The sequence below is a fragment of the Camellia sinensis genome, chromosome 13 (assembly GCF_055761805.1).
Source record: "Camellia sinensis isolate YWXY chromosome 13, ASM5576180v1, whole genome shotgun sequence".
Lineage (NCBI taxonomy): Eukaryota > Viridiplantae > Streptophyta > Magnoliopsida > Ericales > Theaceae > Camellia > Camellia sinensis.
In genome coordinates, this window is record NC_138973.1 from 93,590,465 (window position 1) to 93,614,627 (window position 24,163).

At 37.1% G+C, this 24,163-nt stretch overlaps 2 protein-coding genes and 1 pseudogene across 2 annotated transcripts; 2 read left to right on the top strand and 1 right to left on the bottom strand.

The window, feature by feature from the left end:
• The first annotated feature begins 944 nt into the window (after window positions 1–944).
• Window positions 945–8,627, top strand: GGT4 (gamma-glutamyl transpeptidase 4). The gene is made up of 7 exons (XM_028268078.2): window positions 945–1,432; window positions 3,243–3,580; window positions 4,678–5,196; window positions 5,851–6,086; window positions 6,208–6,472; window positions 7,227–7,364; window positions 7,723–8,627. Exons 1-7 carry the CDS (start codon window positions 1,315–1,317, stop codon window positions 7,993–7,995), a joined length of 1,887 nt encoding a protein of 628 aa, XP_028123879.2. The 5' UTR covers window positions 945–1,314; the 3' UTR covers window positions 7,996–8,627.
• A 1,347-nt stretch (window positions 8,628–9,974) lies between these two features.
• Window positions 9,975–24,115, bottom strand: LOC114320970 (SNARE-like superfamily protein). Its single transcript, XM_028268080.2, has 4 exons — window positions 23,840–24,115; window positions 15,855–15,941; window positions 10,417–10,485; window positions 9,975–10,310 (listed from the first exon to the last, which is right to left on the bottom strand). The coding sequence occupies exons 1-4, from the start codon at window positions 24,005–24,007 to the stop codon at window positions 10,176–10,178; spliced, it is 459 nt and encodes a 152-aa protein (XP_028123881.1). The 5' UTR covers window positions 24,008–24,115; the 3' UTR covers window positions 9,975–10,175.
• LOC145806308 (elongation factor 1-alpha pseudogene) lies at window positions 12,920–13,690 on the top strand (annotated as a pseudogene).
• Window positions 24,116–24,163: the final 48 nt, after the last annotated feature.

The following is a 24,163-nucleotide window of genomic DNA, read 5'->3' on the forward strand; positions in this document are numbered from 1 at the left end:
TCTGTGATTATTCTAGCAAGAATAAAATTAGGAGAATTTACAAATCAATTATTTTTTTTTTTCAAAATAATTTCTAACACATGAAAAATTATATAACTTTACTTATTAAAATTTATCACTAATTTAAATTTTTTAGGGGAAATTAAAAAGAAAAAGAAAAAGAAAACGATCTGACCCTTTTAACAAATTAAACTTTGAGTTTTTAATTTTATCAATTTAAATATCAAACTTTTGATTTGTTTTCAATCTAAATTATTTGTCTATTTTTATCAAGTAAAATTAACGAAAAATGATATATTAGTCATTAAACTCAATAAAAATGATATTTTAGACATTTTATGTATATTTATATTGAGTTTAATAATTAAAATATTAAAATTTTTTTTGGTCAATTTTACTTAATAAAAATAAGCAAATGGTTTAAATTAAAAGTAAATCAAAATATTGGGATTTAAATTGACAAAATTAAAAATTTATTTTGTTACAAATCTCAAACCAAATAATTTTTTTTTGTAATTATTCTAATTTTGTTTTTATATATTTATTTATAAATATACACTGAAATGTCTCAATCATTTTTGAAAATTAAAATCATGTTCTGAGTTGTCAACAAGCCAAGTTTGATACGTCATTTTTTATTAATGCCCCGATCCTGTACTTTCCTACTCTCAGTGACCCAGCCCCACGGGGGGTGGGTGACTGAAAAAAAAAAAAATTTAGCTAATGAAATGCCAGTGGAGTGCTGGGGTGACCCCACTGGTGCCTAGCATAGTTGGTCATTTTTTACCTGGGGCCGTGCTTCAGACGCCCAGTGGGGATCAGCCCCAGCGACGTGACGTCGTCTCATTCGCTAAAACAAAAATAAAAAATAATTTTTTTTTTTTTTTTTTTTTTTTAGGGCCAATCACCTTCCTACACACACGATGGGGTCCTAGGCATTTTTCTTTTACCTGTCTAACACAAATTTTGCCATTGAAAGATGACCATAACCTGGTTAAAAAAAACGAAAGAAAGATGACCATAACAAAACCCCACCATTTCAATCAATTACCCTACATATACAGGTGTGTAAGCTTGTATGCTAAAGAGAGATATTTTATAGTTTTGTGGTTGGTTGATTTGATGATATAGTTTTGGAGAGAGAATCTAAACCAAATTCTCTTTTTTGTGTCAGTTTCAGATTCCATTTAACATTTGGTGCCCACAAAAACAAAAACAAACAAACCAGCCTCAATCACCCACATTGTACCAACTAACAGTCTCACACGCCTGTCTCTCCTCTCTTTCTATCTCCTCCTTTGTTGTGCGAGACTGATGATAAGGAAGCAGAGCATAGATGCTCCACTTTTGGCCACTGATTATGGGTTGGCCAACAAGAAGCGCTGGAGCAGAGCTCTGTTCTTCCTCCTTGCTTTCATTGCCACCATCGCATGTGAGTCTTCTCTCTCTCTTGGGTTTTGATTCTACTTTTGTTGTTTCGTTTTGGGTTTATTCACAAACTCAATTCAATCTCAATTTTCAAGATGAAAACTAGACGATCATTACCTAGCTATTTTTGGGGTTCTGATGATCAAATGATTTTATTCTTTTTTTTTTTTTTTTTTTCTTGCGAAATAACTCAATTGGGATTGTGAACTCCATGAGATTATATAGGTTGGTCGCAATCTGACTTTGGTTAAATTTATGTATTTGTTTGTTTGAAAGTACTGTCTTCCTCTGTTAATTTCAATATATGAGGATCATAACCTGCTTCTATTCCCTTTCATGGAAATAATCGTTTGTTTGGCTTCAGTGGAAGTGTGCATAGAATATGTATGTACATATATGCATGTGAACAAGGAGGTATAAATTAATTGGGGAAAATATCCCATAGATGGAAAATCGGAAAACTAATTGCAAATCACTGGAGTGTGAGTGAGACATGTGCCTCAGGCACAACTCTCAATTGCGCTTCCACTGATTTGTAATTAGTTTTCTAATTTTGCATTTATTTGAAATTCCTCCAATTAATTAAAGGTGATTTAAAGAAATTGAATTTGATGTGGAGTAAATTTTTTTGAATATGCAGATATGGTGGTGAATTTTCCTTGTTCAATTCTAGTTCCTTGTCTGTAGGGGTGATAAATGAGTAGAACAATTAACTGTTGATTTGAAAACCTTAACAGTTTCAAAATTTATTGAAGCTTAGTTTGTTAGACTTTTGAGCCAATCTCAAATAATCAATTTAGTCTTACATATCGAACCGAGCTAAACAAGCAATTGTCTATTCAAGCTTAGTTTGAAAATTTTAACAAGTTGCAAAATGTGTTCAAGATTGGGTTGTTTACCTAACGAACCGGACTTGAACGAGCTTTTAACGAGCTGAACACGAGTCAAACTCAAGTTGTTTGGTTCGTTTATCACCCCTACTTTGTTGTACTTCCATTTTGGTTGGATAATCCTTGAAAATTTCTGTTACTTTCATTTCCTAAATCTACTAATTGACCAATTTTTTTAGTTGAAGTTTTGTAATAAGTCATAGAAAAATGTTGTCTAGCCCATCAAAGACATTCACGATTCAAACAAGCAAAAAGATTTGATTTTATCTTTGTGAGAATTTCATAATTCAATATTGTTTGCCCCCAAATCGAGTCTAGAGTAGACTGTATATGAATATCTGTTTGTTCCCAAATTGGCTACAATTTGCTAGAATCCAAAGATGAGCCTATCATATATGAAGGTTACTTCTTTACTGCATTATCATCAGTTCATCATCACATTTGTTATCATTGGCTCTAATGAAACCATTTTTATAAATAAATAATAAAAAAGAAAGGGTTTGCTAATCCAATTCTATATCTTGCTCTTGCATATGCACCCTTGCTATTTTATGCGGATCAACCATCTATGTGGTATGGACTCTTCAAAATAAATCAATACCCATGTCGGGCACTTGAAACTTGGATAATGGTGTGAGATCTGTGTCTAGTAATTCCTATCCGACACTTCTTCTATAATTGTATTTAACACTTGTCTTTATATGTATATTTTGTTGCATTATTTCTATAAAATGAATAAAATGTGTTTTTGACACTCTAGATACGCACCTGCACCTGCAACTGACAGTCCATGTAACATAGTCATCCACAGCGAAATTCTTTTGTGTGCATTTTCTCTCTTTCTTTCTTTTCTTTCGAGGCTTAAATTGTTTATATTCATGGTATATATTTGATCCAATATTGGGTGTTTTGTTTGCATTCTAGTTGTTGGCCTTGCACTAGGAGGCGATTTAAGTTTCTGGGAATTGAGAGGAGAGAACAAGTACGATGAGAAGATACGGGTTGGAGATTCTGAAATTGTTGAGTCAGAGAACGCAGTTGTTGCTGCTGATGATGGTCGTTGCTCTGAAATCGGTGCATCCATGCTTAGATGGGGTGGGCATGCTGTTGATGCTGCAGTGGCAACTGCTTTGTGTCTTGGTGTCATCAATCCAATGGCAAGCGGCATAGGAGGTGGAGCGTTCATGCTCGTTCGATCTTCTTCATCATCACATACAGATGCATTTGACATGAGGGAAACTGCTCCCTTAGCTGCCTCACAGGTTGGAAACTCATTCTCAAATTGGTTAATTACATAAACTCACTTTTTGCTATTTCGTTCCTAAATTATTAATTTCATCTGTTTCGTCCGTCAAGTTTTTGATTTTAGCTTATGTGGTTCAACTGGAGATGGCCATCCTAATCATTAATGATAGATGCTTAACTTGATGGACAAAAAGGTCATTTCCTATTTGGGCAATCTAAACCATACAGCCAAACATCTATCTTCTTACTCATACTACATTGGACAACTTATGCTCTAGGCAAAAAGGTCATTTACTCATACGAAACACCAATCTTCTTCTCCACCCTCTCCCCCTTCCTCCTCCCTACCTCACCCGTCGCCCTCCCCCATCAACACCGACACACTGCCACTACTAAACAGTGGTGTAAGTTGTCCTATGTAAGTTGTGTGTTTGGTTATAGGGTGTAAATTGTCCAATGTAGTGAGCAAAAAATAGATGTTTGGTTGCATAATTTAGGTTGTCCAAATTGTGAAATAACCTTTTGCTCACCAATTTAGGCTATTGTTACTATTTTGGATGACGGTCGGTCTCCAATTGAACCACGTGTGTGGAAATCAAAATCGTTAAGGATGAAATTGATTAAATTGATAGTTTATGAACAAAATAAACAAAGTGATGATATTTTAAGGGATAAAAGTGAAATTAACCCTTTTCAATGCAATAACTAAATTAAAAGTTTGGAGGCCAAACCCAACAATCAAATAGGTCCCATGATTCCATCTGTCACAAAGTTTCACAAAAAGGAGCCAAGGGAATGGTTTTAAATAACGGTATTCGGATATGTATCGATATCGGCAATACGGTTATATGTTGGCCAATATCGGACAGTTTTGGCCGATGTATTGATGAACAATGATATCGGAAGTCCAAAATCCCAAAATGTAATGGCGGATATTTAAAATCCTGGCCAAGGGTATCAAAGAGTTGCTGATATGTGCGTAACAGAATTGTAACTCAGACCCCTTGGACGTTGGGTGTGAATTAAAATGAGGCCATCCACACTGGCAAAAACATGATATCAGATTCTTTATATTTCTTGGCTTTTTGCTGATATTGTAATTGTCAACAAACAGGACATGTATGCGAACAATTCCAAGGCCAAGTATGTGGGTCCACTGTCTGCTGGCGTTCCAGGCGAGATAGCTGGCCTTCATGAAGCTTGGTTGAAATATGGGAGATTGTCTTGGAGGACTTTATTCCAACCCTCAATAAAACTCGCTAAAGATGGCTTTGTTGTTGCTCCATATCTTGGATTATCCATTTCTCACAATGCAAAACTCATCTTCGCTGACCCCGGGTTACAACAAGTGTTTGCGCCAAATGGGAAATTGTTACAAGCCGGTGATATATGCTATAATGTGCAGCTTGGCCATAGCTTGGAGGCAGTGGCGGAACAAGGACCACAAGCATTATATAACGGAACGATTGGTGAAAAGTTAGTCAAAGATGTGAGAGATGCTGGTGGTATTTTGACAATGGAAGACTTGAGGAACTACAAAGTGGATGTAATGGATGCACTTTCTGTGAATGCAATGGGCTACAACATCTTAGGAATGCCACCTCCGTCAAGTGGAACGCTTGGGCTTTCTCTGGTGGGTGTTTTTCCCTTTCTTCATTACTAAAATAGTTTCGCCGAGTGATATTGCATATTTGTCCTCATTTGTTGAACTAACTGAGCTAGATTTGCAAGTGTTTTCCGATTTTTAGATGTCTTTTATTTTTCCCTTTGTTCCTCTATACGCATGGAAAGCTCTTTTGCACCACCTTATTAGCTGGATTTTTTTGGTTTATTTTTGTCTTTAGTGAACTTAGAAAATTATGTCATTTTTTTTAAAAAAAAATTTAGGTCTGTCTAGACTAGATGATTTCAAATTTTCTCTAAAGACAAAAGTAAGTCAAATTTTATCCCAAAAAAAAACCTATAAAAGTTGGCTTATTTTTATCTTTATTAAACTTTTTTCAATTTTTTTAATTTTAATTTTTATGATTATTAAGTCTAGATGAACTTAAAAATTAACATATCACTCAAAATTGAAAAGAGTTCATTAAAGACAAAAATAATACTAAAAAATAACACAACTTATAAGTTACAGCAAAAAAGCTAAATTGTTTAGCATATGCTGGTAGCAAGTCTGTTTCATGTTAAATCTAATCCGATTCTTTCGAATTTCTTACTTTCCTATTTTCACACAATTTTCTCTTAGTATGAACTCCATAATCAGACGGTCTGTTCAATGTGTTAACAGATTCTAAACATATTGGATAGCTATGGAAATTCCAATGCGGCGAAGGGATCTCTTGGTCTACATCGCTTGATCGAAGCTTTGAAACACATGTTTGCTATCCGGATGGACCTAGGTGACCCCAATTTTGTAAATATCAGTAATACCATATCCAAAATGCTTTCTCCTTCTTATGCGAAGAAACTTCAGCAAAAGATATTTGACAACACGACTTTTCCTTCAGAATACTATATGTACAGGTTAAATAAATTTCCCTTTCTATTAACTTAATTTGAATAAGTACTTACCAATTTTCTTATTTTTATTAACACAATTGTTAATATAGTCATGAATCCACAACTTTTAGTCCTTAATTTCCAGATGGAGTCAGCTTCAAGATCACGGAACCACCCATTTCTGCATTGTAGATGCAGATCGAAATGCTGTATCAATGACCACAACAATAAATTATGGTTTTGGAGCAGGGTTTCTCTCACTATCTACTGGTATTGTTCTTAATAATGAGATGGGTGACTTCTCGACGCCTACTGAAATATCGCCTGACCAACTCCCCCCTGCTCCAGCTAATTTTATCAGACCAAACAAACGGCCCTTATCCTCTATGACCCCGATCATTGTTCTAAAGGTATGGCAATATTTATACTTCTTTTTCTTTTTGTTTTTTCTCACAATATTCTTTTTATGTCCTTTTAGAAGTACTGTAAATGCATCATGAGAAGTGTATCACCTTACTCTAATTAGGTCATTCTTCGCAAGGAACAAAATTTCATTTCTTTTCCATCTGAACAGTCAAAACATTTCCGTTTCCTGGGAAACCGGAGTAAAACAAATAGTAGTGGAATATCGAAATTTCAATGTTTCCGCTGAAACATAGCGAAACATGTCAAAAAGCACTAAAACACTACAAAACATACTGAACAATGAGTTATTTCAATACATATTAAGAATATTAACAATGGCCATTTCTATTTGCCTTCCCTCTCTATATTAATAGGAAAAAATGTGAGGGTAAGAAAAAATTTAAATTTATTAGAGAATATGAGAAACTATGAAGGAGAAAGGGAGAGATAGAGAGATAAAACGAGCATAATTAAGTCACTCATTACTTCTTTTTATTTTTATATTTTTGTTTTCATCCTTACTTCTGATAGAATTTTGCATTTTTCGATGTTTCTTCTGACAGTGGTAGGCCTCAATTGAACTAAGCCTTTAAACTTTTTGTTTATTAACTTCTAATATTCATTTTAGTTTTACGTTATCTTATTCTTTTGTCATTTCCTTTATGTTTTTGAAATGTTTTCAAAACTTTTCTGTTTCCAAACTATACATGAATGAAATTTTGATCCTTGGTCCCCAATAAAAGTTCTCTATTCTTACAGGATAATCAGCTAGCCGGGGTAGTTGGCGGAGGTGGCGGTATGTATATAATTCCGGCGGTGGTTCAGGTTTTCATTAACCATTTTATCTTGGGGATGGAACCTTTGGAAGCTGTTCAGAATCCAAGAGTCTACCACAAGGTTCTGGCTTTGATTTAGAACATAGACTTGTTGTATCACAAGTTTTTAACCAAATGCAAGTAGTATTAAATCAAAATTTCCAATTCCAAACAGTTTTAAACTTATTTCTCAATCCCAGATTGTTTCATGAAGTTGAAACCATGTTTTGGAAACACGACTCCATCTGATTTACTGTAAGAAATTTTGAAGTCATGTTTTAAAAACACAACTTTATGAAACAGTTTAAATTCAGAAAAAAGTATAAATCTGCTTGTTTTTGAGAATTCTATTTCAAAACAACCTACAATTGGTAAAAAGCTCCTTGTATCACTGAAAGCTTAAACAAATCAAATACTGATATATTCATAACTTTGTGCAGCTCATCCCAAATGTAGTTTTGTATGAAAACTGGACTGTGATCGATGGCGATCACATTGAGCTCCAGGATGACCGGAAGTTTTTCTTGGAAAAAAGGGGTCACCAACTGCAGGCTAAGGAAAGCGGGGCTATCTGCCAGCTTGTCGTTCAAACGCTTCCAAACTCAGTCAACATGGGCCGAAAACATGGAGAAGTTTCTGCTAACCTAATATTCCATGGAACACTTACTGCTGTAAGTGATCCCAGGAAAGATGGGAAGCCAGCAGCTGTCTGATCCGAGAAAGTCTTTTTGTGTAATACATACACCAGCATGGCATATCAGTTGCACCCGTAGGGTCCATTTGTTTTGGGTTATAGGGGATGGGATTGGGTTAAGATGGATGTGGAGTCTACTAATATTCTGTTTGTTTGCAAAATGATGAAGGGGATTCACAAAACCTTAGGATTATGAGAAGCCTCTATGGATGGGATTAGTAGTCTCCATGGGATGTTGTATTAGAAAAACAATCCCTTGGGATTAGAGGGAGATTTACTATTTTGTCCCTCTATTAGATTGCCTAATTTATTTACTCTACCTGACATGTGAGTCCCTTGTGTTATGAATGTAACTAATAACCCGTGCTGGTGTATGTGTTTCGCAAGGCAGTTTCTCGTATGATCCTCAGTTATTCTCAAATTGGTACATAGAAACTACATATGGGTCCATGTATTGTAAGTGTATCCTTAGTTATTCTCAAATTGGTATATCCCAGGGAAGGGTGATATATCTATGATATGGTATTTGGGTAGAGCTTTATAATAATTTCTACATTTTGTTCCTCATCTGTGTATATCCATTTGGTCTTTGGGTGTAATTATAAATTTGTTTTATGAAATGTTGATGCTTGTCTTCACCTTTGGAGAAAATGAATGAGATAATTAGCTAAAAAGAATGGATAGTTCTCTATGAGCAATCTTTCGCCTGATACCTGAAAAGGGATTACTTATGCTCCGGTTGTTGTGAAGAATTTTTTTTGTAATTTTTTTTTTTTTTTTGGGTGTATTTTTTAGTGTTTGATATGACAGAAAACAGAAGTGAATAAAAAAAATTTCCATCGCCAACAGGATACAAACTTATTTGGGTGGTTGATAATGTTTTTCAAATTAAATTCTTATCAAACACCAGCACATTACAATCCCAACCCACCACTAATATTGCTGCTAAGCCAACGATCAAAGTTTTAAAAGGCTTTATTGAGATTCACCTTGATACTCGCCTTAAAGGCAAGGCTAAGTCAAAATGCTTCAAAGTTTTGGATTTTTAGACTTTACTCCCAAGTACACAATCTCGAGACATGTGCCTTAGGTGCATCTTGTACATCTTCTACTCATAAGTATGTAGAGGAGTACACATATGAAGTGTTTACCTTAGACTTTTGTTAAACTTAATCTAGTAAATGATTTAAACATAAAAAAGTAAAAAATAAAAAAAGAACTCATTTTGTAATTATATTCTATAGGAAAAATTAAGTAAATGACCAATTAAGAAAAAAATACAAAGTTAATGCTTAGTGACAAGCTACATTACCAAAGTTGAAAATACCAATTTCACTTTCAATAAAGCCAAGCTTTCTTCTCTGTAGTGAAGAAAAGTATTTACACATTTATATTTAATTTAATTTGATGTATTTATTTATTGTTTTAAAATATTTAAATTACTTGAATATAAAAATTAAAATTTTGAAATACTTAAATCTCAACGCCTTAAGGCTTACGTCTCGCCTCATAAGAGGTAAAACGTCTTACGTTAAGCATTTGTCCTTAAAAACTTTACCCACAATCACTCCCACTACACTACCTATCCATACAACCACCACCATCCCACCTCCTCCAATACTATCATTAGCTACCACCACCACAATCATTAATTTTAAAGCTGCAACCAAACGTTAAAAAACATTTTCTATAGAAAATATTATCTAAAAACTTATTTTTTACCGAAACAAACAGAGCATGTATTGTTGTTAATTATTTATTTTTCCTAAATTTTAACTAGTACCTGTGAAAGAATGGGCTCCAATCCCAGTATGACTGCATGATACACTGTCATGTTAGAATTTGCACTAATACTTGCATTTTATGAGGTTCAATCTCAAATCCCTTCCTACCAAATTCACCAATCCAAACGGAGCCTTCTTATTATTTTTGCATCACCTTATTTCATTACAAGAAAAAGAATAAAATATCTACTGATTTCTAAAGACAATCAAGCAATTGTAAAAATCACACAACCAACCTCATAATGCAAGATATTTAATCAACTGTAAGTTCTTATCCATTTCACTGAAATACCCTAGATCCGCTCGTCCTGTTGTACAGTAGACAACAACAGTACATGAATCAGTAACCCTAAAGAGATCAAAGAAAGTGCCAGTGCATAGATTTGGTATGTTTAAAGCATTGGAGTGAAAATGGTTACGACGCCTTGTCTATCAGCTGTATTGGAGAGAGAATGTTAGCCTTGCTTGTCTCAACAATACACCCATTCATGACCATTTCCTCCAGCATGAAATGTGCTTTCTCTAGATGGAACATGATGTCCAGCTCGCACTGCAAATTTACAAATTTGATTGATTAATATATATATATATATATATAGAGAGAGAGAGAGAGAGAGAGTCGGAATTTATTTTATTCTCTTTGTCAGAAGACTCACCACATTGCCAAAATGGCGATCCATGGTTTCAACTAAGAGGTGTATGAATTCCAGAATAGCAAGCTCATTCTGCAAAATGGAAGACAGGTACAGAAACATAAATTACATGGTGACTTCCTTTTCCCATACATTATAAGCTGACTGGATAACAAGAGAGTGAACGTAATTAGAAAATAACAGCACATTTTTTATAGAATAATTCGCATATATTAGAAAAAATTTAGAAGGGCTCGTTTAATATCTACATGCTCTATGACTACAATTGCTTCCTCGCTGTAACTGACATTATTTGAACTCTCCCTTAAACTGACCACATGTAACTACTTAAGCTATATGCCACTAATATTTGAGAAAACAGATAACAACAAAAAAAACTCCAAAGCCCTGCAATTGGCTTTTCTACAATAAAATAGGATCTTATTGTATACATATTAAGCTGCTAATTGGGAGTGAAGGAATATATGATTGAATTTTGTACAGCTCCAAAACTTGTCTCCTAGTCTAGGGATGATTATTATTTCCATGCACCAAATGAGCAACTGCTAAAATCTTATTATGCATGACATAAATGCAGGCAGGACACCCGTGAGGGTCAGCTCAAATGGTAAGTCGTACAGGTTCAATCCAGGAGGTTTTAAGTTCAAGTCTTGATGTCCTACTTCTCCTGATATGTGAGGCTAGTGGGTGGTTGCATGTATCCCGAGTGTGTGCTCCTAGGGTAGGTCCAAAAGGCCTTGCCTAGGATCGGTTCTCGGTTATCACAAAAATAAAATAAAATAAATGCAGGCAGAACCATGTGAGTTGGAAGTATTTCAATGGCTTGCCAGTGAGGATATATGGTTTTACTCTAGCATACAAATATATATATATATATATATATTACGACTCTGCACAGGAAAACAAGACACCAAGTATCCTAGCCAAACATGGGCGCCAATAATCCGTGATAATGACAATAAGCTGATAATAATAATAATCTAAATCATTTTATTCAATTCCAGACTTAATTTTGATGACCAAAAAGAAATCTAGGCCTTGGAGTCATCAGCTGGCCCAAACAATACTAAAGTAATAGCTCATTGTTAAATAAGTTCACCAAATAACAACTGCATTTATCTTATTCTACTTCACCTAGGGTTTCAGGTCTGAACAAATATTTTAAAATTCTAAATAACCAAACTTAAAACCAAAAATAATAATAAAAGATTGTTATACAATCCAAAACAGCTTCAATTCTTTTATTCTACACCTAGAGTTTCAGGTCTGAATTGAAGTTTTAAACTTGATATAACCAAACTTCATGCCAAACCTAACAGTAAAAGATTTCTTAGATGTAATTGAATCTTTCTTGTGAAGATATGAGATGCCATATACATCACAGACACATTTCAAAGGATGTCAGAATACAATCCAAGCATAGAAAATTTGTGTCATTGTCAGGGAGACTGACAGAGGCACTTCATCCCTGTAATAGGAAGGTAAAGCACAACCACTTCATAGGCATGTCAGGTTAGCAATTCTTCTATGCCCAAAAGATACAGTTTCCGCCTATGAAGCACAGGTACGGGTACGAGTACTGGTATGGGTACGATACGGGTACGTCGATACGGTAAAATTCAAAAAAAATAGGATACAGGTACGGCTTGTTACGCTTGTAAAAAAATATTTATTTTTAATTTAGAGTAATGCAAAAAATAATTAAATGGTTTAATTTGTTAAGGTCCAACCTATAATTAACATTTATTGCCAAAAGGAAAAGTATAAATCAAAATTAAATGTCAATATATTAAACAACTTACAAACCATAGTTTAATTTTAAAATCATGCTAAGCATAAAACAAAAACTAAAAAAGAAATCTAGTGAAATGAGTTTTATCTCTGTAGTAGAAGGAAAATATTATTTCAACTGAGGTACGGTACGGCTTGGATATATACTAGGTACGTCTGGGTACGTCAAAAATTAAGAAGAAAAAACTTGGGTACGTGTTTCGTGTACCCGGTACGTATGCAAAAGTACCATACGAGGTACGGTACGCCGGTAAATACCCGGTACGGGTACGGCATGTTTTTCGAAGTACCCAAACTTCATAGGTTTCCGCCATATAGAAAATAAAACATAAATCATAAGAAGAATAATCAATTTTAATATTGGTAAAATGTTAAAATCCACCTACTCTCCACCTACTTCACCCACTTAAACCTACTCCACTAAACCTAACCCACTACACCACTACCACCTCCACTTCACCTACTCCTTACCTACTACACACTCACCCTCTTCTATATATAGGAATCATGAATCATTGTAATACACATCAATTATCAATCAATCAATAATACAATTCTCTATTTCTCTTTATACATTAAATTTTCTACATGGTATCAGAGCAAGGTTAAGCATTTAGTATTTTTCGCTTCACCGGCGGGCGGCAATCTCGCCTTGGCCGCCCGCCGGACCTCAACCTAATCTGCTAGAATTTTCTACACATACCTTGAAATTTCTTCGAGCCCACCACCACTGCCTCTCCTCTCACTGTTGTCCTCCCATACACCACCGTCTCGATCGTCTTCATCTACAATGTTGCAGTGAAGGATCTCAAGCGTGGTTTTGTTGCATCCAACTCAAAGGATGATCCAGCCAAGGAAGCTGCAAATTTCACCTCCCAGGTTATTATTATGAATCACCCGGGTCAGATTGGTAATGGGTATGCTCCAGTTCTTGACTGCCACACCTCCCACATTGCTGTCAAGTTTGCTGAGATTGATCGTCGATCTGGCAAGGAGATTGAGAAGGAGCCCAAGTTCTTCCGTGAACATGCTCTCCTTCCTTTTACTCTTGGAGTGAGGCAGATGATTTGCTGCTGTAACAAGATGGATGCTACCACTCCTAAGTACTCAAAAGCAAGGTATGATGAAATTGTGCAGGAAGTCTCTTCCTATCTGAAGAAGGTTGGTTACAACCCTGACAAAATTCCTTTTGTCCCCATCTCTGGTTTTGAGGGTGACAACATGATTGAGAGGTCCACCAACCTCGATATGATTACACAGCCCAAGAGGCCATCAGACAAGCCTCCTCTTCTCCACATTCTTGATAACACCAACAGCAACAGTTTGACGCATTTATTAGAGAAAAGGTCCAAAGGCAGCTCCTGTCAAAGCTGATGCTCAGCAGGCTGTACCACCTATTGAAGTGCCAGCACTATCCTTGCACATGGGGGGCACCCACTCATTTCTTTATTGTTTTCTTTTACTCACCCATGTGACCCACGATGCAACCTATATATATATATATATCTCTTTTTATTATATTATATTAAAAAAAAAAAATCTTCATCTCTCCTCCGTTTGATTTCCAACTCCATTATTTTTATTTTTATTTATTTTCTCCAAACCACTTTCCTTATTTCCTCCATCTTTCATTTTTTGATTTCAAATATATTTTTATTATTTTTTCTTTATTTTTCTTTCACATTCTTTTTAATCTTTTTCCAATTCCCTTCATACCATATAGCTTTGCACACCAAATCATATTTTATTCATCTCAGGGATCAACCCCGATCACAATTTTACACAAAAAAAAAAAAAAACCAACAAACAAACAAACCACCACAACACACCCGCACCCACAGTGGGATTTTTCTTCTCTACTCTGCTGCAGGTCTCTTCTTCTTGCTTTTCTCTTGGGTGTCCCTTACCGGCGCTGCCTCCATACTACCCACTCCACCGAGCACGTTCACTCCACCCTGCTCCTCCACTACAGCATATGGTGGACCTCTAAATCGGAACATCACGGTAGCCTTCCGCTTCAGCTCCTTGTTTTCCGCCTTCAGCACACTTATCTCTGCTCGCGCATCCTTATACATGCGCTGGAGCAGAGCCAATTGGCCGTTTAAATGCTGCACCTCATTTGTCCTGCTCTGCAGCCGGTGCGACAAGTTTGTGACCGCAGTTATGGTTTCCACACATGACTTCAGAGTATACTGATTGGCCTCAATATCAGTTTGCACCGCCATTTTTTGCTCCACCGACCGCATCGGAAAGTTCAACGGAGCAAACACAGAGGTGTTTGGTTGAGGTTCACTGGCCACCGCACCAGTTCTCTCTCTTGTTGACTCATTGAGGTCGGGAAAAAGAGTGAGCAGACCACGGAACGAAGAGGCCATATTCTGGGTAGCTGAACGGGAAGACGAGGCCATGTTATGGGTTGCTGAGTGTTTCAGAGAAAGGTTGGTTACAGAATGGCAACAGAGTGTTCCAGAATCTCTTTCTCAGAAACGGAAGAGTTTTTTCAAAGGATTTTCGGCGGTTTCAGACTGGTTTGCACAGCCTCCGCCTCAACCTTGGTTAAATAGCCGAGGCCGACACGCCACTCTGTCGCTCACGTGCCTCGCCGCATCTCCGGCTCACCTTTTAATGGCTCGACGCTTTCTGTCAGGCACGCCTTTTGATGAAGTGGGCGCGCCTTTTGAGGGCGCGACTTTTGAGGGCTCACTATATATATCCATATATATATATATATTTGGGCAGCCTATATACACCATCATACAGTGTATTTTTTAAGGGTCCGACAAGACTCTGTAAACTGTCCCGACATTGATTCCGGTTAGCTCCTTCATGGGTCCGACAAGACTCTGTAAACTGTCCCGACATTGATTCCGGTTAGCTCCTTTATGGGTCCGACAAGACTCCGTCAACTGTCCCGACATTGATTCCGGTTAGTTTCTACAAGGGTCCAGCAAGACTCCGTAAACTGTCTTCTACAACGGTCCGACATGACCCCATAAACTGTCTTCTACAAGGGTCCAACAAGACTCCGTAAACTGTCACCACAACTGTCACAACATTGTCTGCTACAACGGTCCGACATGACCCCATAAACTGTCTTCTACATCGGTCTGACACCGCCATCCAGTGTCCTCTACACCGTTATGACACCACCATACAGTGTCCTCTACATGGTTATGACACCCCCATACAGTGTCCTCTACAACGTTATGACACCAGCATCCAGTGTCTTCACCAATGGTCTGACACGACCATACAGTGTCTCTTATCCTCTTTTATTTTTATGTATTTTCTTGTTTTGTTACTCTCTCCAAACTCAAGTTGGTTAGTTCCTATCCCCCTTGAGTTTGCGGGGGCTGTTAAAATCCACCTACTCTCCACCTACTTCACCCACTTAAACCTACTCCACTAAACCTAACCCACTACACCACTACCACCTCCACTTCACCTACTCCTTACCTACTACACACTCACCCTCTTCTATATATAGGAATCATGAATCATTGTAATAGACATCAATTATCAATCAATCAATAATACAATTCTCTATTTCTCTTTATACATTAAATTTTCTACATAAAATTTATGTCATGTTCAATCTCTTAAAAAACAGAGCACTATTCTCTGAATTGGAAGAGAAGCATAAAACTTACTTCTTCATTGTCAACTCCAACCAAGAAGAATAGTGATGCATAGCGCCGGTATACAATCTTGTAGTTCCGATGCTCGACAAAGGAACACTGCATTCATTTACCAAAAACATCAGGGAGAGATTAAGAATATCCGTTCAGGTGCAATAGAATAGTAACAATATAATCGACAGATTCAGAAACACCCAGAAGTCAAACAAAATCTAATTTTTTTAATGATCTAAAACAAGTGGAAGAATAACTTTGGCCCCAAAAAAAATTCTAGGCAATGAAATTAAACAAGTCAACTAACACAGAGTCAATACCTCATGGATAGTAAACTAAACAAGTCAACTAACATGAAGAGCCAATACTTCACAGAGTTAATCATATAAAAGGAAGGAGAGCCAAAGAAATCAAAACAGCCACTTGTCTAGATTTTATTTTCAATAGGCAAGGGCTTAACTTCGTGGCTTGCCTATCTAAATATAGAAAAAGCAAGGCTAATGCAACATACATATTTCTATGAACTATTTGAAGTGTGTATACACAAGGTTCATTCAATTCTTATTTTTAAGATAATTTATATAAAACTTACACAGATAATAACTGATTTCCTCTAATGTATATGTATGCATGCCTTTATAATCAGTTAAGGAGACCTAATAATTGTTCAAGTTGAACTGCATGAATGATTTTTTTCACCCTTATTCAATGTTTTAAAAACCGGACCGGTGAGTGAACCGGAAAAATGATCGGGTGGACGGGTCACCGGTTCAACCGTCGGGTTGAACCGGAATCGAACCGTGACGTCATAAATATATTAAAATTATATTTAAATAAAAATATAAGTAATAAAATTATAAATTAAAAATTTTAATAATCTTAAATATTTCTCTTAATATTTTTTTTATTAAAAAATATAAAAATATATTTAAAAATATTATTAATTTTAATTTTGGAAGAAGAAATCAAATATTCAATATTCAATATTCCCTCCATATGATTTTAATTCAAATAATTTGATTGAAAGAAGAGCAAAAATTTTGGAGGGATATCAAAACTTTAAGTTTCCCTCCAATAGATTTGATTGAATCCCACATAGATTTCTTGAGTTTTTTTGGAAGAATTTTTTTCTTATAAATAGATAGAGGCTTTCACAATAATTTCAAGCTCTCAATGGGATTCCTCACAAGAGGAGACCCTTAAAAGAGAGTTTCCAATTAAAATTTTATTATATATATATAATATAATATATATATATATATATAATATAAGAAAGAAAGAAAGAAAAGAAAGAAAGAATAAAAAAAAGAAAAAAAAATTCAAAAATTCGTTTTTATCAACCCGGTGAACCGGAACCGGGTCGACCGGTTCACCGGTCCGACCGCCGGTTTTCCCGGTTCTCCCAAAATAGGCCGGTTTTTCACTGCGACCGGTTCTATGGGTATACCCGGACCGGAACCTCGACCGGTCGGCGGTTCAACCGGTTGAACCGGCCGGTCCGGTCCGGTTTTTAAAACCATGCCCTTATTGTAATAAAATAATATTGAATTCCCAATTATGTCCTGAAAATCATTATAAGATGACTAAAATATGCTACATTAATAAACAAAACGCTATATTTAATAAACAAAAATAAAATCTCTTTTTACTACTATCATCTTCTTACCAAACCCCAACCATTCTCCATGCTTTCACCATAAGCCACTCTATAGTTGCGTTATCTTCCCCTTCTTCCTTTTTTAACCATCAACCTTCAATTGCATCTTCCATGTTATTCAGTTTGTATTGTACATATAAGATAAGAGGCGATGCTGTGGTGGGATTTGGATGGGTTATATTTATACATATAAATATATATATATATATATATATTAAGATATTTATATTTATAGATGTTAGAATTTCCCATCTTTACCTTCACCTACTCCACTACACACTCCACTTCACCTACCTCTACTCCACTACACACTCCACTTCACCTAACCCACTATCACCTCCACTACACCTACTACCACATTACCTTCACCTACTCCACTACACACTCCACTTCACCTACCTCTACTCCACTACACACTCCACTTCACCTAACCCACTATCACCTCCACTACACCTACTACCACATTTTCTTCTATATATAGATTGTATAGGAATTGTAATTAATGAATCTTGTAATCTATCAATCAAGACATCAATCAATAATACATAAATTCTTACATGGTATCAGAGCAAGGTTAAGAATTTAATATTTTTTCGCTTCACCGGCGGGCGGCAACCTCGCCTTGGCCGCCCGCCGGACCTCAACCTAGTCCGCTAGAATTGTCTACTACATACCTACCTCCTCATCATATCTTCATAACATCTCATTCTCTCTCGGCATCATAGTAGCCGTGATACTGCTCATACTTCTGGACAGCGGAGAGAACATCGTCTTTCTCGATCTTTCCGCCGACGCCGGTGGCGAGATCCAAGGCTCCGGCTTTCGACATCACTCTCCCCAAATAGTCCATAGCAGCTTCTCCACCGGAAAGATACTCCTAACAGCAGCGGAAAAAAGGTGTTTCCCTCAGCCAAACAAGGCTCAATAGCTGTGGTCCTCATCAAAATACGTGTAATTGCTACTCCTGAACTTGGTTTCCCTATCCTTGCTAACAAGCTTCTCAAATGCTTCCGGGCCATGTTCTTCTATGTACTTCTCAGCAGCAGTTAGAATGTCATCTGGCTTACTGAAGATGTCCTTCTTCCTTGGGACATACTAGACGTTAACAGTCTGCTGTGGGTTAAGAAAGAAAGGCCTCAAATAATGCTCATAAACATATGCAGCACCACTGATACTCTTTATGATGGTGGATATTTCAATGCCATTACAACACAGCACCTTGAAATTTATTTTATTTTATTTTCTTATCTCTCTTTCTGACCATTACAACACAGCACCAGCACACTTGTTCCCACCTTTCATCATGGTCTCCACTTTCTTTTTCTTTTTTTATATTTATTTTAATCCATCTTTTTGAAAACAAAACCAATATCACTTTTTTTAATTCCTTAATTTATTTTAATAACATGAGTGGCCTCTCTTTTCCACCATCTCCCTCTTTTTCTACACAATATTTTTGTACCACCGCCCACTCCATGATTTCCATATTAATATTATTATTATTATTATTATTTTCACAAAAAAAAAAAAAATTCATTCCAGTTGATTTTTCTGCCTTACCACACCTACCATTCGAGTTTGCCAAACACACTTATTTTATTCATGTCAGGATCAACCCCGATCATAATTTTACACGAGAAAAAAAAAAAAAACCACCATAACACACCCAACACCCACAGTGGGATTTTTCTTCTCTACTCTGCTGCAGATCTCTTCTTCTTTCCTCCGTCCTGGGCGGCCCTTGACGGTGCTGCCTCCGTGTTTCCTACGCCGCCGAGCACGTTCACTCCTCCATACTCCTCCACTGCAGCATACGGCGGACCTCCAAATCGGAACATCACAGTGGCCTTCCGCTTCAGCTCCTTATTTTCTGCTTTCAGCACACTTATCTCTGCTCGCGCATCCTTATACATGCGTTGGAGCAGAGCCAGCTGGGAATTTAAATGCTGCACCTCATTTGTCCTACTCTGCAGCCGGTTCGACAAATTTGTGACCGCCGTCATGGTTTCCACGCATGACTTCAGAGTATACTGATTAGCCTCAATATCAGTTTACACCGCCATTTTTTGCTCCACCGACCGCATCGGAAAGTTCAATGGAGCAAAACCAGAGGTGTTTGGTTGAGGTTCACTGGCCACCGCACCAGTTATTTCTCTTGTGGGCTCGTTCAGTTCTGGAAAGAGCGTGAGCAGGTTCTGGGTAGCTGGACGGGAAGAAGAGGCCATGTTTTTGGGTTGCTAAGTGTTTCAGCGAAATAGCAATTTCAGACTGGTAATGTTCGGAAGGGTTGGTGACAGAATGGCAACAAAGTGTTCCACAGTTTCTCTCTCCGCAGAGGCAGAGTTTTTTCAGCGAAGGGTTGGTTTCAGAGGTTTCAGAATGGTATGCCTCAGCCTCAGCCTTCGTCTTGGTTAAATAGCCGAGGCAGCCACGCGTATCGCGCGCCTCTTGCCGCCCGACAAACTGGCACGCCTTTTCATGGCACATCTTTTGACAAAGTGGACACGCCTTTTGATGGCACGCCTTTTGATGGCACGCCTTTTGATGAATTGGGCACGCCTTTTGATGGCACGCCTTTTGACAAAATTGGGCACACCTTTTGAGGGTGCAACTTTTTAAGAGTCCGACAAGACTCTGTAAACTGTCCCGACATTGATTCCGGTTAGTTTTTACAAGTGTCCGACAAGACTCTGTAAACTGTCCCGACATTGATTCCGGTTAGCTCCTTTATGGGTCCGACAAGACTCTGTAAACTGTCCCGACATTGATTCCGGTTAGTTTCTACAAGGGTCCAGCAAGACTCCGTAAACTGTCACAACATTGTCTTCTACAACGGTCCGACATGACCCCATAAACTGTCTTCTACATCGGTCTGACACCACCATACAGTGTCCTCTACAACGTTATGACACCCCATACAGTGTCTTCACCAACGGTCTGACACGACCATACAGTGTCTCCTATCCTTTTTTATTTTTATGTATTTTCTTGTTTTGTTACTCTCTCCAAACTCAAGTTGGTTAGTTTCTCTCCTCCTTGAGTTTGCGGGGGGCTGTTAGAATTTCCCATCTTTACCTTCACCTACTCCACTACACACTCCACTTCACCTACCTCTACTCCACTACACACTCCACTTCACCTAACCCACTATCACCTCCACTACACCTACTACCACATTACCTTCACCTACTCCACTACACACTCCACTTCACCTACCTCTACTCCACTACACACTCCACTTCACCTAACCCACTATCACCTCCACTACACCTACTACCACATTTTCTTCTATATATAGATTGTATAGGAATTGTAATTAATGAATCTTGTAATCTATCAATCAAGACATCAATCAATAATACATAAATTCTTACAATAGATAAAGAGTGATGGGATGGAATAGAGGTTGGGGTGGGTTTGATTGCAGTGGTCATGATGCACAGTGGTGACTCAGGTAAGAGTGATGGTGGTGAGTGAATTTCCACAACGGTTGAAGAGACACCAAAAGAGAGAAAATAGAGAAAGCTGTTGGTTAAACCCACCTACCTATCAGGTGACCAGTTAAACCCACCATTAGCTAATGTCGGTCCAGTTACTGCACTAACCTTGTGCAAATCAGAGTTTCAAAAAAATTTCTTCTGAAACCAGGAACTCCATTCCTGGTTTTAATATCCCGAACATGTCATTGACATTTATATGATAAGTACTAACACAACATTATAGCTAACACACAAAGTCATGAAATAGTCTTGTTTTGACACACACAAATTTAAAATTGGTAATAGTTGCCAATTTTATGTCCAGGCTTGGGACTTGGGGGTGTGCTCTCTCCTTATACAAGGCTTTTCCCCGGCTTTAATTGGGGCCTTGCTAGTGGATGATGGGAGTGGTCCTAGATTAATCGGTCCATTGGACTGGATACCGAGTTATCAAAAAAAAAAACTTTATCCTCTGCTTATAAATTTCATCACAGAGGAGGGTGTAGCTGTCTATAGAGAGTTCTTGCTTGAATAGGCTTCTCAATTCGCTTTCCTTATGGTGCATATGCGAAGAGACAATTACACAGCACATTCAATCAACACCATTAACATTACCACACTGCCACACCCAACTTGATCTGTAACGACCCCAAAAATCCGTATTTGAAATTACTTTTATGTCCTTGTGGGTTAATGCATTTTAATTTAATGATATCTGTTCAAATTGAGAAATTATCTGTTGAGTCACGGCTTTAAAATTGGAATCATCGACCTTCACGGGTTCAGAAATCAAAATTGAGTACTTGGGTATGTTAATGGGAATTTTTAGAACTATTTGGAAAAATTAATTGAAAATCTAATTTGTCTGATTCGTTAATGCATGTTTGGGTGATTAACTTTGTACTGTAAATTGAGAGCCTTAAGAGGCTTCAGAACCCGGAACAGAGGACATATTTATGATCAGCATAATTTTTAGAGTCATCTGGGAATTTTAATTGAAATTTGATTTTGCGCGATTCGTAAGGGCGTGTTTGGCCCTCCCTATTGTGAAACTTATGTGTTTGTTATATATATATATGGATATGCTAAGTGAGTTGTGAACTTATCATTTTGAAGTCAAAAAAAATATCTGGGGGAGAGAGAACTGAGAGAAGAGAGGGCAAAGGAGAGAGAGAGCTCACCACTTATGGAAGCTTGAAGACAAACCTTAAGAGATTGAAGAGAGAGGAAGGAGATTAACCATGAAAACTTGGGGAAATTAAAGAGAACTAAGAGAAAGTCAAGATTGAACTAAGGTCGAGACGAGGACATCGTCCCATTACTACCGGGAGCCGATCACTGTGAGCAATAATAGTGTAACGATATATTTCACTTACTTCCTGTAATTAGGATTTAAGTATTGTTAATTGTGAATGGCCTATCCCATTGATATTGTGCTTTGATTAACTTAATTGATATTGTGCTTGGATTACATTAATGGCATTGATATGGACCTAAAGTCATTCTGTCCCTAGTAATAGACAGGGGCCCGAGGCCGTTATGATGTGAATTGTACTGTCCCTATTAATGCAGTGATACATTTGCCTTCTGTTAATAGTTATTATTAATGTTTTGTTATTCACAAGACAACTATGTTGACTTGTAATAAACCATGGAAAAATTTTTGTGCACTATTGAGTAATAGTACTGTAGCAGTACGTTTTGCTTACTGTTAATAGTTAATACTGACGTTCTGTTATCTGCAAGTTAACTATCTGAATTCATGATGAACAAATGGAACATATGTGCATTATGGAACAATGATATCTTGTGTATCTGGAATCATTCTGTTTTGCTAATGATGGGCCCGAGGCCAATCTGTTGATACCTTGGCCTGAGGCCGCTCTGTATAATCTGTTAGGCCTGAGGCCGCTCTGCATAATATGTTGGGCCTAAGACTGTTCTGTATTACCTGTAGGCTTAAAGCCGATCTGTATCACATCTGAACTTAAAGCCGACCTGTATCACGTCTGCACTTAAAGCCGTTCTATATCACATTTGGGCTTAAAGCCGTTCTATATTATATGTGGGACCGAGGCCGTTCTGTATTACACGTGGACCTAAGGTCGTTTTAAAATATGATTATGAATAAGATCTGTGTATGGTTTGATAGGCATATTTACATTCTCTAAGTCTATGCTCGTTTAATTCACCTCCTTACATTGCTATTATTCACTGAACCTTACTCACTCCGTTTTTATGTATATTTATGTAGGTGAGCCATCGGAGATTGACACTAGAATTGTATTGAGGTCTACCTGTCTGCCAAGCTGCCTGGGGTACGCCTCCGTGTTGAGGCCTTAATTTGTGTTGGGAGTCATATAAATTATTAAGTCATATGTAAGTGTGTGAGATCTATATAAATTCTGTGATTGTATGTGTAACTCTGGGATTTAAGGCCCGTATGTGTTTAAATATTATTCTAAATTCAGTTTTGAGGCCTATGTATGGGCCGGCCATGGACCAAATTTTTAGGGGCGGGTCATGACATGATCTGTTTCAAGCATTTCTATATTTGTGCACTTCCCAAGACTTCTTTGGACCCTAAAATCGATTTTCAGGAACAGTCTCTCTTTCACTATTTAAGATGCAATTGTGAAGATTTATTTCAATACCAGAATAAAATCCCTATTAATTAGATTACTTAACTGGGTATTTGGATTCACATAGTAATTGAAGTAATTCAAAATTAGAATTTGAAACCATTGCAAAAAGATTAAATTGAGGTGAAAGATCGAAGGAAAACAACCAGAGAGTCGGTGAGATTTGGAAGAAAGATTGAAAATTTGCAAAAACTAGAATCAGTAGATAGATAGATAGATAGATACCTGTTGTTCGGTGCGAGCGAGGCATTTACGAACGATTTCGCCCTCAAGAGCACGTCTTTCGTCAATAGTGAGGTACTCGTAGTATTGGGCAAGACGAGTTTGGCCTTGCTTGTTCACCATCAATATGAATCTGATCCCCATCTTCTTCTCAGATCCCCACCAACACATACAACACACACGGACAGGGAAAAGAGTCTCTCCTGCAAATAAATACCCGCTGCTTTACGCCATGTTTTGAGTTTTTTTTTTTTTTTTACTCCGTTTTTGAAATATTTTGACTTTTTGTTTTTTGTTTTTATTTTTTATTTTTTATTTTTTATTTAA